Below are 16,943 nucleotides of genomic sequence, written 5' to 3' on the forward strand. Positions count from 1 at the left end.
AACATGGAAACACAAACAAGCTAGGCTTGTGGTCTATATATCTGTGATGCAAAGTCACTGGGGAAAGGAGATGTTGGATTCTTCTAAAGGATTGGTTCTCTCTCTGCTTAAATTGAGGATAGCTTTTAATCTTCTGCGGTGCTTGAGATAAACTCACTTTCTTTAGCAAAGATCAAAATAGGTGATTCCTAATGTGCTTTCCCCTGGAAAGTGCACTGTAAGTTACCATTATTGCTCCCACCGTTCTTGTCTTAGGCAGAAGTTACAGCAGTCCATAAGATACTTGAGCATTTCCTGTTATATTAAAGAAGGAAATCTGAAACTTGGATATGGTCATGCTCCTATCTAGCTTTAATGTAGGAAAAAGTGTACTTTACTGTTGGTTGAGAAACTATTAGCATTAATTGAAAGTCTCAACACAGGGACATAGCGCAAGACTACATACTGCACTGCAGTGTATGCACAGCATGGCTTCCTCACTGTGATTTTAAATAATGTGTCCAGCAATGGCCAGCACCAGATTAGAAACTTCTACTGGACTTGAGAAAGTAAACTGCTGCAGTGCCTTTAAATCTTGGCAAGACTCCTCTATGTTCATAGTATTCTTCACAAAATACATATGGCATTAATCTTGGAAAAAGCCCCACCTATTTCAATCCAGAGGGACGAAGGTGCCACACAAAGAGCAGAGTAGTCCTCAGAGTTACAGTTTAATGCAGGAAGATGAGAGGAGAGATGATGGGTGGAACTGTTGCTTTATTCCCATTGTACCAGCAGAGAAGAGATTTGTTAAGGTCCAGACCTCACACAGATGTTTTTTCCTCTTAGGATAGGTAGATACAAAGGCAAATTTTGACTGAAGAGCTGCACAGCATAAGATATCTCAAGGCATGGGACCAAAGGAGCAACCTAGCTGAGCCTGCTCTTAAGAGGACTTCATTTGCTAAGTACCCAGTCTCAAAAGTGAAGCACCAGGATGCTCCCAGTAAAATGAAATTAACTACAAATCTGAAGAAAATAAACGTAAAACTTCAGTGGAAATTAGACACAGCCTTCTGAACAGGAAAGCAATTATTATGTTTCTGCATATATCTCTAGTCCTTTCAAAGCCTGCTTCTCTGCAGCATCTTGCACCTTGCAAAAGATGGTCATGAATCTCTTTTTGCTACCATCTTATTGAAAGGAAGTACAGAGGAGTCTGAACACCTGACCTTTCTAACAAAGAGAAACAGCATAAACTGCATGGAAGCAATGTTGTCATTTTCCATCCCATGAGCAGTTTTGCCTGCAGGTAGTACTGTTGAATGAATCAACGTACTATTGAAACTGATGCGTGGTGATAGAAATGTAGCAGTACCTGCTGCTGAACCAGAAAGATGCAAAGTGAGAGAAATTCCTCTGTTGCCACATACACCTCTGGTGCAGAACAAGCCTTGCAGTGCCTCAGGCAACTCCACTTTTATTATCACAATGATGAGGTTTTTCCTTGTGCTTTTTCACAGACGTGTGTACTGTTCTCAAGAAACTACGTCAGTTCCATTCTCCCCTTGCCAATATGCTATTCTATGGTGATTATTATGGACAAGAAGTTCAGCTGGGATAGATGAATATCATGCCATTCAGTGCAGTAGAACTGCGGCACTAGAGAACTTTTCAAAACTCAAGAAACAAATATTTAGAGAGCAAGCAGGGGAAAGCGTAGGGGAAAAGTGGAGCAATGCTTGTAGCAGCTTTGGGGGTTTATTACTATAATATCATCACAGTCAATAATAATTAAACCTCCCACTATAGGTCTCTTCATCTCATACATTACACCTGGCATCAATCCTGTAAGGAGAGGTGATAACCACTTTCCAATTCACCCAAGAAAGGTAGAAGTCACAATCTAATAACAAAGAAGGAATTGCTTACCCCTTTCCAAGGATCAGGACTCACCAGAAACTCCAAAGGAAACAACCCCCAAGTAGAGATGCTTCCCTTGCAGCTGCCAGCCCTTAAATGAGGTTCCAGTCGCACAGGTGAATGTTTTCACCTGTGCTCCCAGGGATGGCTATGCCCCTTCAGCAGGTGCTCACTCACTGGTTCAGACCATGACCTAATGCTTCCCATACAATTCCCAACTTCTGACAGACTATTTTCTAGATACAAAACAGCTTTCCATACACCTGTGGGCTCTGGGGTAAGGAGATTAAACTGCTCAAAAAGATTTTATTGGAAAATTATGCAGTATGGTTTAGACTTTTTTGAGCTTTTTTCCTGTTTTTCTTTTGCCCTGCACTCTCTTTTAATACTGCACATATTACTTTCCACAGTGGAGGGAAACACTGCATATTAGACTCCAAATGAAATTCTTTTTCATTTAGAAACAGGAGATGATGGCCTAGACATGAAGTGCTTGAGGTCAGTGCTGGTTTCACCCAATTAAAAATGTCTCTGTGTTCTGCCTTGAAAAGGAAAAAAATCCTGGAGATTCCAGCAGCGTATTGCCGTTTTTAAAGTATGGTGTCTCTGCCATGGATAAATTCCAATGGGAGTTACAGATAACTGCCTTACAAAAACAGTTTTCTTGTCCTAAAATAAGAGAGTGTACAGTTGCTTTCCTGTATGCATTTAATGACTGGTTCTTGTTTTCAACAGCATGTTCAGATGTCCTGAAGTGTTTTGCCCTGTGGTTGATACATTTGATTTCTAACTACTCAATTTCAAACCTGCCTTAAAATCTGAACTGTGTGTTTGTGAAAAACAAAATCATTTCTATGAATTTAATGCATGCTTTTCAACACTGCCTTGGGTACAGCTTGACTTTTACAGTTAAAAAAAAAATAGAAAAAATCTTTTAAACATAATAAAAGGTATCTTAAAAAAAAAAAAAAAAAAAAAAAAAAACCTGACCTCCCCACCCTGTCTCAAACTATTTAATAGCAGGGGAAATGCTTTGCTAGTGAAGAAGACCAACTCTAAATATTTTACTGAACTCAGTGCATGTCCTTTGATTCCAGTTTTGTATTTTAAAAGAAGATTCAATAAATAAGAAGTGATGCTTTGGAGTATGGCATTTTGATTCCATAACCATTAAACCATAGCAGCGTAAGTGGCTGGACGAAACAAAGAAATGAATTCTGATTGGGCTTTGGAGGATGCACGGTCTGATTTGCTTTGTTAATGGAGACAGTAAAACTGAAGCTTAATATGAAATACCACGAGTAATAAGCATGAAATTTGTGCACTGCAGTACAAATCTGTTCCCCAAATATTCTCATTTCAGGGGAGGATTTGCCTGGCACAATGCCTGGGCTGCTGGCCACTGCCTACTTGGCTGCCTTGCCCTGCACCTAGCCTATATGGCAGCTGGTGCTGCTTCTGGGCAATGCACTCAATTCCTGCTCCCACAGTTTTTTTGCTTTTTTTTCTTAGAAAAATATGTTTCTAAATTTTGTTCAGGGACATCAAGCCAGTTGTTGAATAATAAACACGTTCCTACTACCAAACAGAAGCAGTCTGTGTGTATATTTCCAAATATATTTCCTGTATGAAGAACTGCCTTATTCTGAGGAATACAACTGCGTATATTTTGCAGCTGATGCTTTGAATTTAAAAGTAATTTGTGATTGTTTAAAATCTTCTAAATCTACTTAATTTACTACGTGAAACCCAAACACATCACTGTTCTCTTGAAAAATAAGGATTTGCACATGCACACTGTGAGTTTACGCTGATTTCATAGAATCATTAAGGTTGGAAAAAATCTCTAAGATCATCAGGTCCAACTGTCCATCTACCACCAATGTTGTCCATTAAACCATGTCCCAAAGTACTACATCTACTCTTTCCTTAAACATTTCCAGGGAAGTGACACCACAACTTCCCTGCGCAGCCTGTTCCAGTGTCTCACCACTCTTTTGGAGAAGAGTTTTTTCCCTACTATCCAATTGGTGCAACTTGAGGCCGTTAAATCTCTCCTTATCACTGTTACCTGGGAGAAGAGGCCAACCCCCAGCTTGCTACAACCTCCATTCGTAGAGTTGTAGAGAGCAATAAGGTCTCCCCTGAGCCTCCTCTTCTTCACACTGAACAATCCCAGTTCTCTCAGCCCTCCCCCATTAGACTTGTGCTCCAGAACCTTCACACCTTCATTACCCTTCTCTGGACACACTCCAGGTCCTCAATGTCCTTCTTGTAGTGAGGCACCCAAAACTGAACACAGTGCTTGACATGTAGCCTCATCAGTGCAGAGTACAGAGTGATGGTCACCTCCCTACTCCTGCTGGCAACACTATTTCTAATACAATTCCTTCTGGGTACAAAGATGTTCAGGAGAACAGCCTGCTCTGAAGGTGCAACACATCTTGTAGGCAGAGAGGTGCCAGAAATACTCATGCTTGCTAAGGCTCTGGTGGGATCAAAAATACCAGGGAATCATAAATTGACTCACAGTTTCAGCTAAGAAGAGTTGGTCAGATATTTGCTACCAAAACATTTCATTAAACTGACTCAAATTCTGTATGACAACAGGGATTTACTTCCAGAAACTACATCCCCACTCCATGCTGTAAATGAAGCCCTTAGCTAAACACAGGAAAGACAAAATCAGACTTTTATATACTTATCTATTCTAGAAACATCTGACAGACTAGAAAGAGATTCAAGTTTAATATCTTCTTGTCATGTGAAAGGGAGGGATCATTAAATATCTCTTATTCCTGGCTTTCAACATAAGGATGGGAAGAACACAAGGCCAAAACCTATGTCTTTGGGCCTGAGGCTCCTGAGAACAGTTATATCCATATTTCCTCTTCTGTCTCCTTGACAGAAGACAAATATTAAAGACACAGGAAGAAACTATTCTGGTCCTTGTTCATTTGCACTCCATCTAGAGTAGGGAAGGGGATAAGATTATTTTAAAATTAATGTCCAGAAAACATTCCTGAGCCTTCAGCTTTATCAACCTCCAGAACAGAAAACTGACATTAGCATCAATTGTACCTCACATTCAAGATTGCAGCTTTGGGAGTTTAAAATGTTAGCAGACTGAAATTCAGCACAAAGAGCCTGGAAAAATAAAGCTTTTCCTAGTTTAATGATCTCTGTGTTGAGGTGAAAAATTACCTGCTCACCTTAAGGCCCCACTGTAAATCCAAGGCATGAAATTATTTGCAATTGCATGCCTTGCACATTATTCCTTTTGAGAACATGTTGCAAATTTAACACGGGCTGGGCTGAATGCAGCAGGAGGGGGTTGCCCTGTGATACTCAGCAGTTCCTTCCAGCTGCATCTGCGAATAGCACAACTCCATCCAGCACTGCTGAAATCAGGAATTTTGCCACTGACTTGAAAGGCAGCAGGATTTAAAATTACAATGCATGCTGCTTATTTTCTTCCCCTTGACAATATGGTTGATGCATTGTGGGTAGGAAACTGAGTTTCCCACTACTGGTACATAATTTGGTCTCTTGACAATAATCCACATGCAGCTAAATGGTGCCTGCATAACATTTTGTGCCTCAGTGGTTAAAGCATATCATTTGCAATCACAAAAGCAAACCATAGCCCAACTCAGAAGTAAAATTATCATTAGGTGGGGAAATGATGGAAGTGTATAAAGCCTGAAATGCAAACTGGCATGTGCTTATCCAAGGACAGTACAGTCTTCTCAGTGACAATTTTGAACACAGATAAAATAGGAAAAGTATTGAAATACAGAAATCACTCAAATCCCTATTAAATACCAAATCACAAGGAGGAGGCTGAGCACAAAATAACCATCAACTATCATTAATAAAGCTATCATTAATATGATAATAAAACTATCATTAATATGGTAAGAGGCATTGAACTCTGCAAAGTAAAGTGACTTTGCCTTGTGTGTTTTTTAGGATTCCAGTTTCTATTTGGCTGCTTCATATTAAGTGAATTGTCTGTTTCCATTTGTTCTTTTCTGACGCTCCATAAGTCTCCCACTCTGAAGGAAAAATAACTTTGAGGTGAAACTTCTCAGGTTCTATGGAAATACACAGCAGTGTCCCTCTGCACCGTTGTCTCTTCTAGTCAGCATGAGTAAAGCATCTTTCCTTTCCCATCCTCTAGAGAAAATTAGGCTCCATGAAACCCAAGAGGAAGGGTAACCTCCTCCACCTCTTACAAGGATTAGAGCCGGTGTGCTCTTCCTGCATACTGAATAGCTGTGGCAAGGACTCAGTCTCCCTGAAATAAGACCAGTTCCTTGTGCTTGCTGTATTTGTAACTTTCTGCCACAGAAACTCTGCATCAAAGGGCATTGTCCAGCTCTCCATTGGGAGACATTTCTGCATAACTCCTTTTTATGTAACTAATATTGTCCAATCTGCCCTGGATATGAAAACAGGCAATATAAATAACAGAATAACAGAACTAAGAGAGCATTTAAGAGCCACACTCTTTGTCTCTTCCTTCCTTCTTCAAGTTGCAGTAGCCATTCATCAGGAAGGAAAACACACACTGACACAAACATCCTCCTTCCTTCTTTCCTACTGTTTGAATTGTAATACAAGAAATACCTGCTCATTGTCAAGATTGAGAAGCTATGAATTACTGGCAAAGATGAAACAAATTCTCTGTCCTCAAATATGAAGGTTTAAAGATCTTTTCTCCCTCGTTGCTGAAAACCACATACAGTGGTCCTGAAATGGAGGTCCATGCCCTCCCTGCAATTCAGATTTTCAATTAGTTTCTTCCAAAATAGTTTTAGATTTACCTGTAATTTGCCCACCAATAACTTCCTTCCTTCTAGGCTAGTCTACGTACCTCCTTCTACAATAGGCTATAACAGCTAGGCATTTACGTTTTTTGGGTTTTGTTAATAAACCATACTCGAAGAGTCTTTCTTTAGGTCAACCCCCTTGTTACAGACAGAGAAACAACAACAGATATTGTATGGAAGTATATCATTCACACCTCCTTACAAGCCTCTATTTCTTTAAAAACGAACATTTAGGAATTAGATGTAAATGGAAGGAACTACAATATTGGTGATTTCCATGTATGTGTGCATTTATTAATATTCAGATGTATTGCATTTACACAGAACCTGTACTCAGTCTGCAACTGGCACTTTTATCAAGCTGCTCTATTCAGGTTGCTGCTATGACAACTATCCAGAGGCAAATGTCAGGTCAGCTTCCAGCATGTGTGTCTGGGCCCTAATCGCTTTGTCAGAAACCTAACAGCAACCTACTCCTACTCCTCCAACAGTAAAAACAATATTGTAAAAATTAGGGAATGTTGCAGTATTCTTAACCCTCTATTCATATGCATGGAAAAGTTTAGATTTCCCTTCTCTTTGTCCCCTAGCCTTGAATAGGGCATAAGAATATGTCTACAGTGCCTGTCTGCAAATTTATAATCATTTACATTTCACTGTAAACCTGGGGTCATTAAATTTTCTCATCCTTGGGGGCTGGGTATTATCTCCACTCCATCATGATGATTATTGATATTTCATTTGCCTGACTACAAATGACAGCATGGAGAAAAAAAAATATCATAGCTGCCCTCTTGAAAAAGAAAAAAGAATGAATTCAGTGTTTATCATCTGTTACCAGCTACATCATAAAGAACTACTTCATAGCATCATAGTGCACCAGAGTGACTTATTCTTATCAACTTGAAAAACTCAAATAATCAAAGACTCTTTTACTGAGTTTAGCTTTTATAATTAAACTGATGACTTCCATGGACCTCTGACTATCATCCACATATTAATCTTAATCTTCTTCTAATTTTATATTATATTTTTTAACGTAAGAACTAAGAAAAAACTTTTAATATTACGTTGAGGATACTTTTCTGGCATTTCGAATAGAGAATGAAATAATGAAAGGAGAGATAAAGTAATGTTGTAACTGCAAAGTTGTCTTACAGCTATCTCCAAATACGATCTGATGTGAAGAATTAAAGAAAGTCTGCATATAATTGGTTTGTTCAGTGGAAGGGAAATTGTCTCCCATGTGCACATGAAGATGTACACATACCCTAATAGTCTCATTTTATTACCTCTCATTTGCCTTGTAGGTAGTGATAACGAATAGCTAAATTAAATCAAACAAAACCAATTACGTGTTTTACAAGAAAAGTATTATCCAGATTTCTATGTGCAGTGAAGGTATGAGGCCATCACCTTGGTCAGGCTGTAAAATTGTGTGACTGTTGTTGATTTCAGCTAGTCTCTGGAATGAAATTAAACTGTACTCCTTAAATTCAGATTTTTAAAAATGATAATGAAGAATTCTTTTTCTTAACATGTATATTCCATAAAATACTGACTGTGAAGCACTCTGTAGAGAGTCTTCTAATTTAAAAGATCAAGTTTTGGCTGAGAAATGCTTTTGTTAGGATGGGAGATATGTAAGGTAACTTTCATTTTCCTCTGAGTTTAACCTCTCTTTTATTTCAACTTGTCATTTGCTATGTAACTACAAAAGAATCCTACATCGCACATTCTATTACTTAGGGCATAAGGATGAAAGAAGTGTATGTATCTCACTCTTTTGCCTACTCAAAAACTTCTGCATGCTAAGGTAGCATTTCCATAACACTACTCACTGAAATGGAGGTCAAACTGCTAGAATAACATGAATTGAATTGAGAGAGAATCCATCCACTGGCTTCGCAGTCATATGCGACTACATTCTACCTACAAACATAATAATGAATTCTTAAGGGTCCAGATAGATTCCTATGCAATACCAATCACCACGATGCTGCTGAAGCTATCTCAATTTTTTTTAAATGATCTGGCTATCTATGTCCAGAGACATAATATTCTGTAATTCAGTTCTTCTACTTTCTGCTATTTATTCTCCTTCCTAGATGCTCATATGTTGTCTTGATGTCCAAAACTTTACTTCAATTATAAGGAAAATGTTCATTCATAAATTTTGCAACATGAGAACATGCGAAATATTGTATCTACGGAAGAAAACAATGAAACATAAGGCAGTTGTTGTAAAAAAATAACATTTGTGTCCAAATATATGTGAAGGCTTTTTATTATTATTATTATTATTATTATTATTATTATTATTATTATTATTATTTGGTAGTATTACTTTATTTGCTTTTCCAAACAAAGATTTCAGCTAGAAAAATGAAAGGAGCAGGTGCTCCAACACAGAATCATATAATTGCTCAGGTTGGAAAAGAACTTAAAGATCATTAAGTCCAACCGCAACCTAGCCATACTACCCTAACTCTAACAACCCTCCGCTAAATCACGTTCCTGAGCACCACATCCAAATGGTTTTTAAACACATCCAGGGATGGCAACTCAATATGCACATATTAACATTCATAAACTACTATTTTTCTTTAGATCTTTCCTTGAAAATATTTCCTTGGTCTTTTTGATTTCAGAAAGGATGGTAACAACATTAATCCACCTCCTCTTTCCACAAATAACTCAGTCCAGCTCTGCTCGAGACTGTCTTAAGATGAGGTTTCATGAAAACTACACCACAAAAGTAACTTTCCTGAAGAAGCTGAGACCGACAGCAGTTAGGCTCCTAAAGCAATATTTCAGTTTCTGTGACTGACAACAAACAGAGCCACAGAGCTGAGGTTCCTGTAGAAGCCACTCACAGAAGAGGCACCCAGCCTCCATTTGCTGCCCAAGACAGCAATGGCCGGATGTCTTTTACAGATTTTCGATTTATTTAACCACCCTCCTTTTGCCCAACCAAGACTATTTGGTTTTGCAAAGCAAGGGACACAATAAAAGAAGTCATCCTGTTCACAGTATGTAATCAATGAATATAAAAGGGGTGCACCTCAGCTCTGTTTAATGCTTTGCAAGACTCCCTTGTTGATATTAGTCCTTAAGGTTCAATTCATAGTAACTGGTTCATACTGAATATTGCTAGAGTTTTAATGAGGATCTTGAAGGATTAGTCCAGGGAAGCATCCCAAGACATCACTCTGAAGCAAAACAAACCATAAGGATTCAGATAATATCTCTTCTGTCACTGACTTGAAGCATGTAATAAGAGGATGATCTAATTATTGTTTCCACATTTTGGTCAACTCTGAAGAAAATGCCCACAAAATTCAAAACTGGAATTATCCTGTTTTAGAATCTGGACTCTACAAAGATGACCTGCAGAGCAACGCAAAAGCTCTTCATTATTTTTGCATCCAGTTTCTCATCTGCATGATTGAAAGATCAACAAACCCAGGCCAGTGAGCGTGGGCATTCCACTCTTGGGCAGTAGTATCAGTAAGCCTATATAATTTAAATAGGTAAATCTACAAAACTTGTGCAGTGGAATAAATTATTTTAAATACTAGTCAGAAATAAAAAGTGGGAGAACAGAATTTTTCAATCAGGTAACATTTCCAATAAGTGACTTCTCAGCACTTAGATTATAAGCCAACAAATGGAGCTTGAGCTCAAGATAATGGAAGTGCACTGAAGCTAAAGAGAGTACTTGAGAAACACCTAACACAAACAGACAGCCAAAGCACTATCTTCCAAATTCCCATGACATAATAAACACATTTATATTCCTTACAGAGAAGTCTCAGAAAGTGACAATGTCTTCAGCGTGACACTTTGAAAGGTTCTAGTTTCCTTACAGATAAAATTAGTTTGTTTCCAATTAGGAAATAGATGGTCATGAAAAAAAATAAACAACAACCAGCTTGCATTAACCTATTTTTAAACTAGGAATTTTGCCGACAGAAATTTTTCTCCCTTAAAACTTTCCACTGCTTTAGCTTTTAAGCTCGTTATTTTTCCTGAGCAAAAACTGACATATTTTTTTTATCAAGCCACTAGTGCTCTAGGCAAAGCCATATTTTAGTTTGGAAAGTTGTGTTATTTTACTAAAGCACAGACTTACAGTAGGGACTTATATGCAACATGCTCAGAGCTTCCTGCTAAGAGCTTGTTGTGTCAGAGAAAGGGGGTAAAACAGAGGAGAGGAAAGAGCAAAGAAAGAGTTCAGAAAACTGCTGAAATTTCATCTCAAGTTCAGGACTGGTTATCAGACTTGTGTTCATTACACGATAGCTCCAATCACTCCCGCAGTGGCAAGGTGTCTTTGAGTTATTTGAATGACGCAAAGAATGTGACAGAGGACTGATACCAACCCTATGTACCAGTAGTGAAGGTGGCTCTATTCAGTGGTGATATTGCAACGTTTCAAAACACGTACCATTCACTGCACAGACTCTGCAAGACAGAGGCAAAACACCTGAGGCAAGCACTTCCCATCAACATAAATACAGAGACATTTTCTGTATAGCTGGAGTCAGGGAGAGAGAATGGGGAAGTGTGAGAACACGAGAATGAGCACACCAGGAAGAGTGGCTAGGACCTTCCAATTTTCATTCTGGTTTGCTTACAGATTTGACTGGTCAAATTACTAAGTTTCCTTGTAAATACCTACATGCATATTCATTGTTTTCTATCTATATATTATATATTTCCATATATTTTTTTGGTATCTGAAGAGGGGCTATAAGAAGAAAGAGGAAAGACTCTTTAGCAGGGCTCATCATGATAGGACAAAGGGAAATGGTTTCAAACTAGAAGAGGGGAGATTTGGATTGAATATAAAGAAGACACTTTTTACAGAAAGGGTGGTGAGGCACTGGCACATGTTGCCCAGAGAGGTGGTGAATGCCTGGAGACACTCAAGGTCAGGCTGGATGGGGCTCTGAGCAACCTGGTGTAGCTGTAGGTGTCCCTGTTCATTGCAGAGGAGTTGGACTAGGTGACCTTTAAAGGTCCCTTCCAACTCTAAAGGTTCTACAACTGTATCTACAGAAGTACATGTGCCATATTCTGAAAAAAATATTTTAGAAAACTACCTATAAAATGCATATGCATGTTTGTATCTTCTGAGAAGATGGTGATGGGATTCAAATTACATCTAACTCTGAGGCAGACTGACCCCTCTGGAGAAAAAAAAGTTTCACTGTGCTGCATGCACAATGCACATAAAGTATCTTTAATGCAATGGTTCCATTCGCATCTGAGGGGAAGTGCTGGAGGAGTGCTCTTACCAAGTCCTCTTAATGATCTACTTTCCAGAACCATCTAGTATTTGTTCTCTGTTAGAAAGTCTCCCGATAAAATTTATCAAGTGGTAATTTCCATTATCTACAGCTTATTTCCATTTTCCTCCTCAGAAATTTCTACTAAAGCCTGTGTCCACTTAATTTGTTTAATGCCTAACTTTGGAAATATACATTTAAAAAGGAAAAGTAGAACTATGTTAACAAGAAGATGAGTTTCTTTTTGTTTGGCTTTTTTGTTTTTGGTTTGTTTTTTTTAATTGACTTTGCTTTCATTTTTGTTTTTGTTTTCAAAACTACAGAAAAGTTTAAAAAAAAAAAAGATGTAGGATGAACTCAGCTTTCTCAACCTTATTCTGTTTAAGATTGTTTCATTTTGGATATATGGAAGAAAGGTGAATAAAATTTAAAAGTAAATAAAAGGTAAAAAGTAAGAAAAATAAGAAGAGAATAATAGAGTCCTTTTATCTGTAAAGCACTTTTTCCAGATACAGGCTCACTTCCCATCTCAGTGTGAGAGTACAGTACTTTGTGTTAAATATTCCACTAAGAAATGTTCCAGAATACTTTCCTCTCAATCTACTTTATTAATGTCATGTATTTGGAATAAATAAATACACTTCAGTAGAACTGGGGCTAGAACCAAGGTTTTCTACTTCTCTAATGACTGTCCTAACTCTTTACCCTCATAGGGTAAATTTCTTACTGTAGGTTTCATGAAGCTACCAATAGACATTACCGTTGTTTTTTCCAGGAAAAAAAAAATTCAGTACATTTATCCTAAATTCATGAATAGTTTTGATAGCACCATCCCACATCAAGTGAGCTAATTTGCTACTTATTAAATCAAGTATCTGGCGATAGCCCTAACCACAACATTTAGCTACTTTAACATCACTTTTGGAAGTAAGATGATCAGTTTGGGGCTGTCCTACGAATATTGAATTCTATAATTGAAAGAAAAGAAACAGCTCACCCCTTAATAAAAACTGGTACCAAATCCTTCAGTAACACCACAAATAAAAGAAAGAAATGTCCTATTAATAGCTTTCTGACTTCTGCCTACAGCGTTTAAAATGTGCTTATTTCAGCAGCTCTCTGGCTCCTTGGAGAGTACTGTGGGATTTAAATCACTTGAAAACTCTGCCTCACTCTGGATGGACTGAGGAATTGAGCCACTCTATTTGTGATTATTGAGGTCAGGTTAGTCTCTAGATAGTGCAGTGAAAATAGCTGATGCTTGCACAAGTCTTTTCAAGCTGGGACAAGCATGTTGATTCTGTAGTTTTTTTTGTTGTTGTTCCTGACAAATGAGAGAAAACAGACAGGATATAAAATCTGCACAATCTGAATGAGCAGTAAGCAGCACTTAACATTGCGCTACTTTGTCATTCCATGGGATTTGTCAACCTTAATGTAAATATACTGCATTAATGAAAATACAACGAAATATTTAAGAACAAAAGGACATATCACTATCAACTCTCAAATCTTAAGTTATCAATAATCTAAGCATAGTAGTAAGAATCCTTTATTCAGCTATTGCAGGACTTGGGGGAAATAAATGGACTGTGTAAAGGAAATTCTTCTTTTAAGCACTGCATTCCACAAAAAAAGTTCACCTACCATAATGGAAGCATATTTCAGAAAGAGCAGAGATATTACTTGGACTGAACTTTGTGATAGTCATGAAGAGAAATACAGACTAGAATGGTTTTTGCAATAAAAATGTTAGACACCCACTGTATCCTTGAAACAACTAAATAATCAAAGCCTAAAATGAGATATCAGCTTGAATTTTAAATGTTGAAGGAAAACAAGCAATTCTCAGCAATTTAAAAATAGTGAAATCCTATCACAGTATAAAAGCTGAAAAAACGCATATGAAAAAAAAAAAGAGTTGATATGAAATTAGAACACTCACCAAATCATTTGACAGCTTTCTTTTTATGTATATTCCAATAACTTTTCTGCTTTAAGTAAATAGGTATTTTCAGAAACTTTCAAAATTTCACATTGCACTTAAAAATACGTACAAAAATTGGAAAGGGAGTATGTTCACAGTAAGCAGTCTGACTCACATATGCAAGCACTGTTTCTGATATTTATGTAACACACATACTGCATGTTCTGTTACTTATAACTCTAGCAGGCAGACCGCACACTATGTCCTCAAAATCTACAGCTGTTAAGAAGCAAATACGCAGCTTTATCCAGCTGGACATCGTAACTGTGCTAGGCACCCTCACACATCTCATGTACATATAAACAAAGGCATGCTCATGTATTGCTTTAAAGAGGTGCAGCTTCTGCACCACGCTTCAGCACGACTGTCAGTTGAAATGAGCTGAGTGCATCAATCAATATGGATGTGGAAGACCCCAAAGAACACAGTACCTGCTGTCTATCCAACCGCATCCTTTTTGCAGCATTTCTGCTTTCACTCTCACAGGCGGAAGCCAGGATACTCTCTGCAACTGCTGAAGTAAGGTGTGAGGGAATAGGTCGTGACTATGAGAGAAAAAAAGAAACACAGAAATTATTTCTAGCATAATCCACGACGTCCTCATCAAAGCACACAATGCAGTCACCTAGGCAGGAAGATTGCTCATTGAAATGTAGTTTATACCAACAAAACAGGGAAATGGAACTCGCAAAGATGAAAATGAAACTAGTTAGATGCTAAAGCTGCAGCTGATCGGCAGATCCATGAGAAGCCCTTTCCCCCCACAGCTCTATTGTCCAGTGCGTTCAGTCTGCCTCATTACGCTGTACTTTGCACAGACAGTGGCATATTCTCTGTGTTCCAGCAGCACTCCGGCCGTCTGATTGTTGGTAAGAAAGCCGAACGGCTTTTATCCTGTACAGCATGTGACAGAGACGAGTAGTGGTTTTTTATAGTCATAAAACCCAAAACAAAACAAAACAAAAAACCCAGAGTGATGGGGCTGAGGCATCACTCAAAACAGAACAGATTGTCAGAACATTTCGGAGCAGTCTCAATCTGTAGTATGTGAATATTTGCATTCCTTGCTGCAACATGACTGGTGTGATTAAAATGACTTCTAAAAAAATCTGTTTTCTTCTAGATATTGCCAGTCTCCCAGCTATGTAGGTATTTTGTGGTTTAACTAGATATAGTTCTTTACTCACATACAAAACCCCGCGCTACTAATTTCATAGAATTTACATGCTTTAGGTAAAAGGTGCAGTGAATCACAAAAAAAAAAAAAAAAAAAAAAAAAAAAAAAAAAAAAACACCCTAAAACCCTAAACACAAAATAATGCTAAAATCTGTTTTAGCTCCACTGTCAGTCATGAATTCCAGTATGATCTTCCCTACCCCTTTATCAATAAGACCATTTACACGTATTTTTCCTAATTACATCCACAGCAACTGAGAGATGAGGCTAACAGTAAAACTAGTTATATTCTTTGTGAGTATATAAAGATATAGTTGAACTACCAAGAAAATGAAGAAAATTAGGATAGCATCCCAGCTACTCTCATATACAAGGGCAACTCTGACAGTAATGGTTTCTATTTTATTATATTTGCCCACATTGTCAAAAGCAGAGGTTGGTGGTATGGCAGTAGAGGCTGAACCTTCCCACCAATATTCCATTACACGTTGTTGCCATGTGAGAGATGGCAGCAGAGGGGCAGTCTGACAGAATGGCGTCTGACACGGAAGTCTGTATGAAGCAAAGGTGCGTCACTGAATTCCTCCATGTGGGAAAAATTGCACACATTGACCATCATCAACACTGAAAGTTTATGAAGACCAAACAGTGGGTGTGAGCACAGTGAGGGGTGGGTGGTGCATTTCAGCAGCAGTGACAGTTATGTGAAGGACAAGCCACAGTCGAGATGACCGTGCGGAGCTGTCACACTGTGAAACAAAGAGTGCCTCAATCAGCTCATTCACACAAATTGGCTAATGGTGGTGGCTGTGATGAGAAGTGGCTTTTTGTAGTTGAGAATTTGCTTTGTCAAATACTGTTACTGTGCTCTTTGTATCTGTTGTTGTTTCCATGGAAATAAATAGGAGGCATTACTTTTGGAGTGACCTATGTACATAAATATAAATGTATTCCAGAGATTACAGTTTATTGGACCTCATTCTGAACTTCTGCAAATTTTCAAAGCTTCACTGAATTCAAGAGAACTGTGTGAATTTATAGCTACAGGGAAATAGGCCATATGTGGTTTGGGGGATTTTTGTGGTTTCTTAGTTGTTGTTTTGTTTTTTACTGGGCTGGGCTGCATGTGTGGTTTTTCTTGGGTGGTTCTTGTGGTTTGCTTGGGCGTTTTTTTTTTCTTATTAAAAAAAAAACCAAACAAACATGAACCTACTCTGAAATGTCACAGAGTTTTAGAAGCAGATTTTGAAGTACACTGTTCAGTTTTTGTACAACCTCTGTGTTTCTGTGATCGTATTGACACAATCAATTTGATGGTTTTCATACTATTCCAGAAACTATGAGGAGACCACTACTACATTTTTACCATTAAAAATTTAAATCAATTTACTGACTTTGAATGTGCTCTGCAGAATGTCAGTTTATTACCTCATGCTCTACTTTCTCCAATGCACAGAACCTCAGTCTGTTTGGGACCAGTGGCTGAACTAGCTTTTAGAAATAGACAAGGATTTATGGGCTTCCACCTCTAGTGCTCTTGGCTTAATTCTCCACACTCATACAAGAGGAAACTCTAGCATCTGAAATAGCTGTGCCGGAAGGACAATTAGAGGCAACAATACTACAATAAAATATAACATTTGGGTTTATTTGATGGAACAAAATCTACTGAACTTGTTTGCAGTTTGCACAGCAATGCATTCCCATGCACTGAAAGTAAATCATTCTAAGAGATGCAGGACACTGAT

The 16,943-nt window shown here is 38.1% G+C and overlaps 1 protein-coding gene across 5 annotated transcripts in view; it reads right to left on the reverse strand.

The window, feature by feature from the left end:
- Positions 1 to 16,943, reverse strand: part of NOL4L (nucleolar protein 4 like) — a 188,479-nt gene that overhangs the window by 21,646 nt on the left and 149,890 nt on the right. For all 5 annotated transcript variants that reach the window (XM_015282617.4, XM_015282618.4, XM_015282616.4 and 2 more), the window contains one exon: positions 14,450 to 14,563. In XM_015282617.4, coding sequence (XP_015138103.2) covers positions 14,450 to 14,563 — 114 coding nt within the window. The remainder of the gene's footprint in view (positions 1 to 14,449; positions 14,564 to 16,943) is intronic.

This window comes from Gallus gallus, chromosome 2 (genome assembly GCF_016699485.2).
Source record: "Gallus gallus isolate bGalGal1 chromosome 2, bGalGal1.mat.broiler.GRCg7b, whole genome shotgun sequence".
NCBI lineage: Eukaryota > Metazoa > Chordata > Aves > Galliformes > Phasianidae > Gallus > Gallus gallus.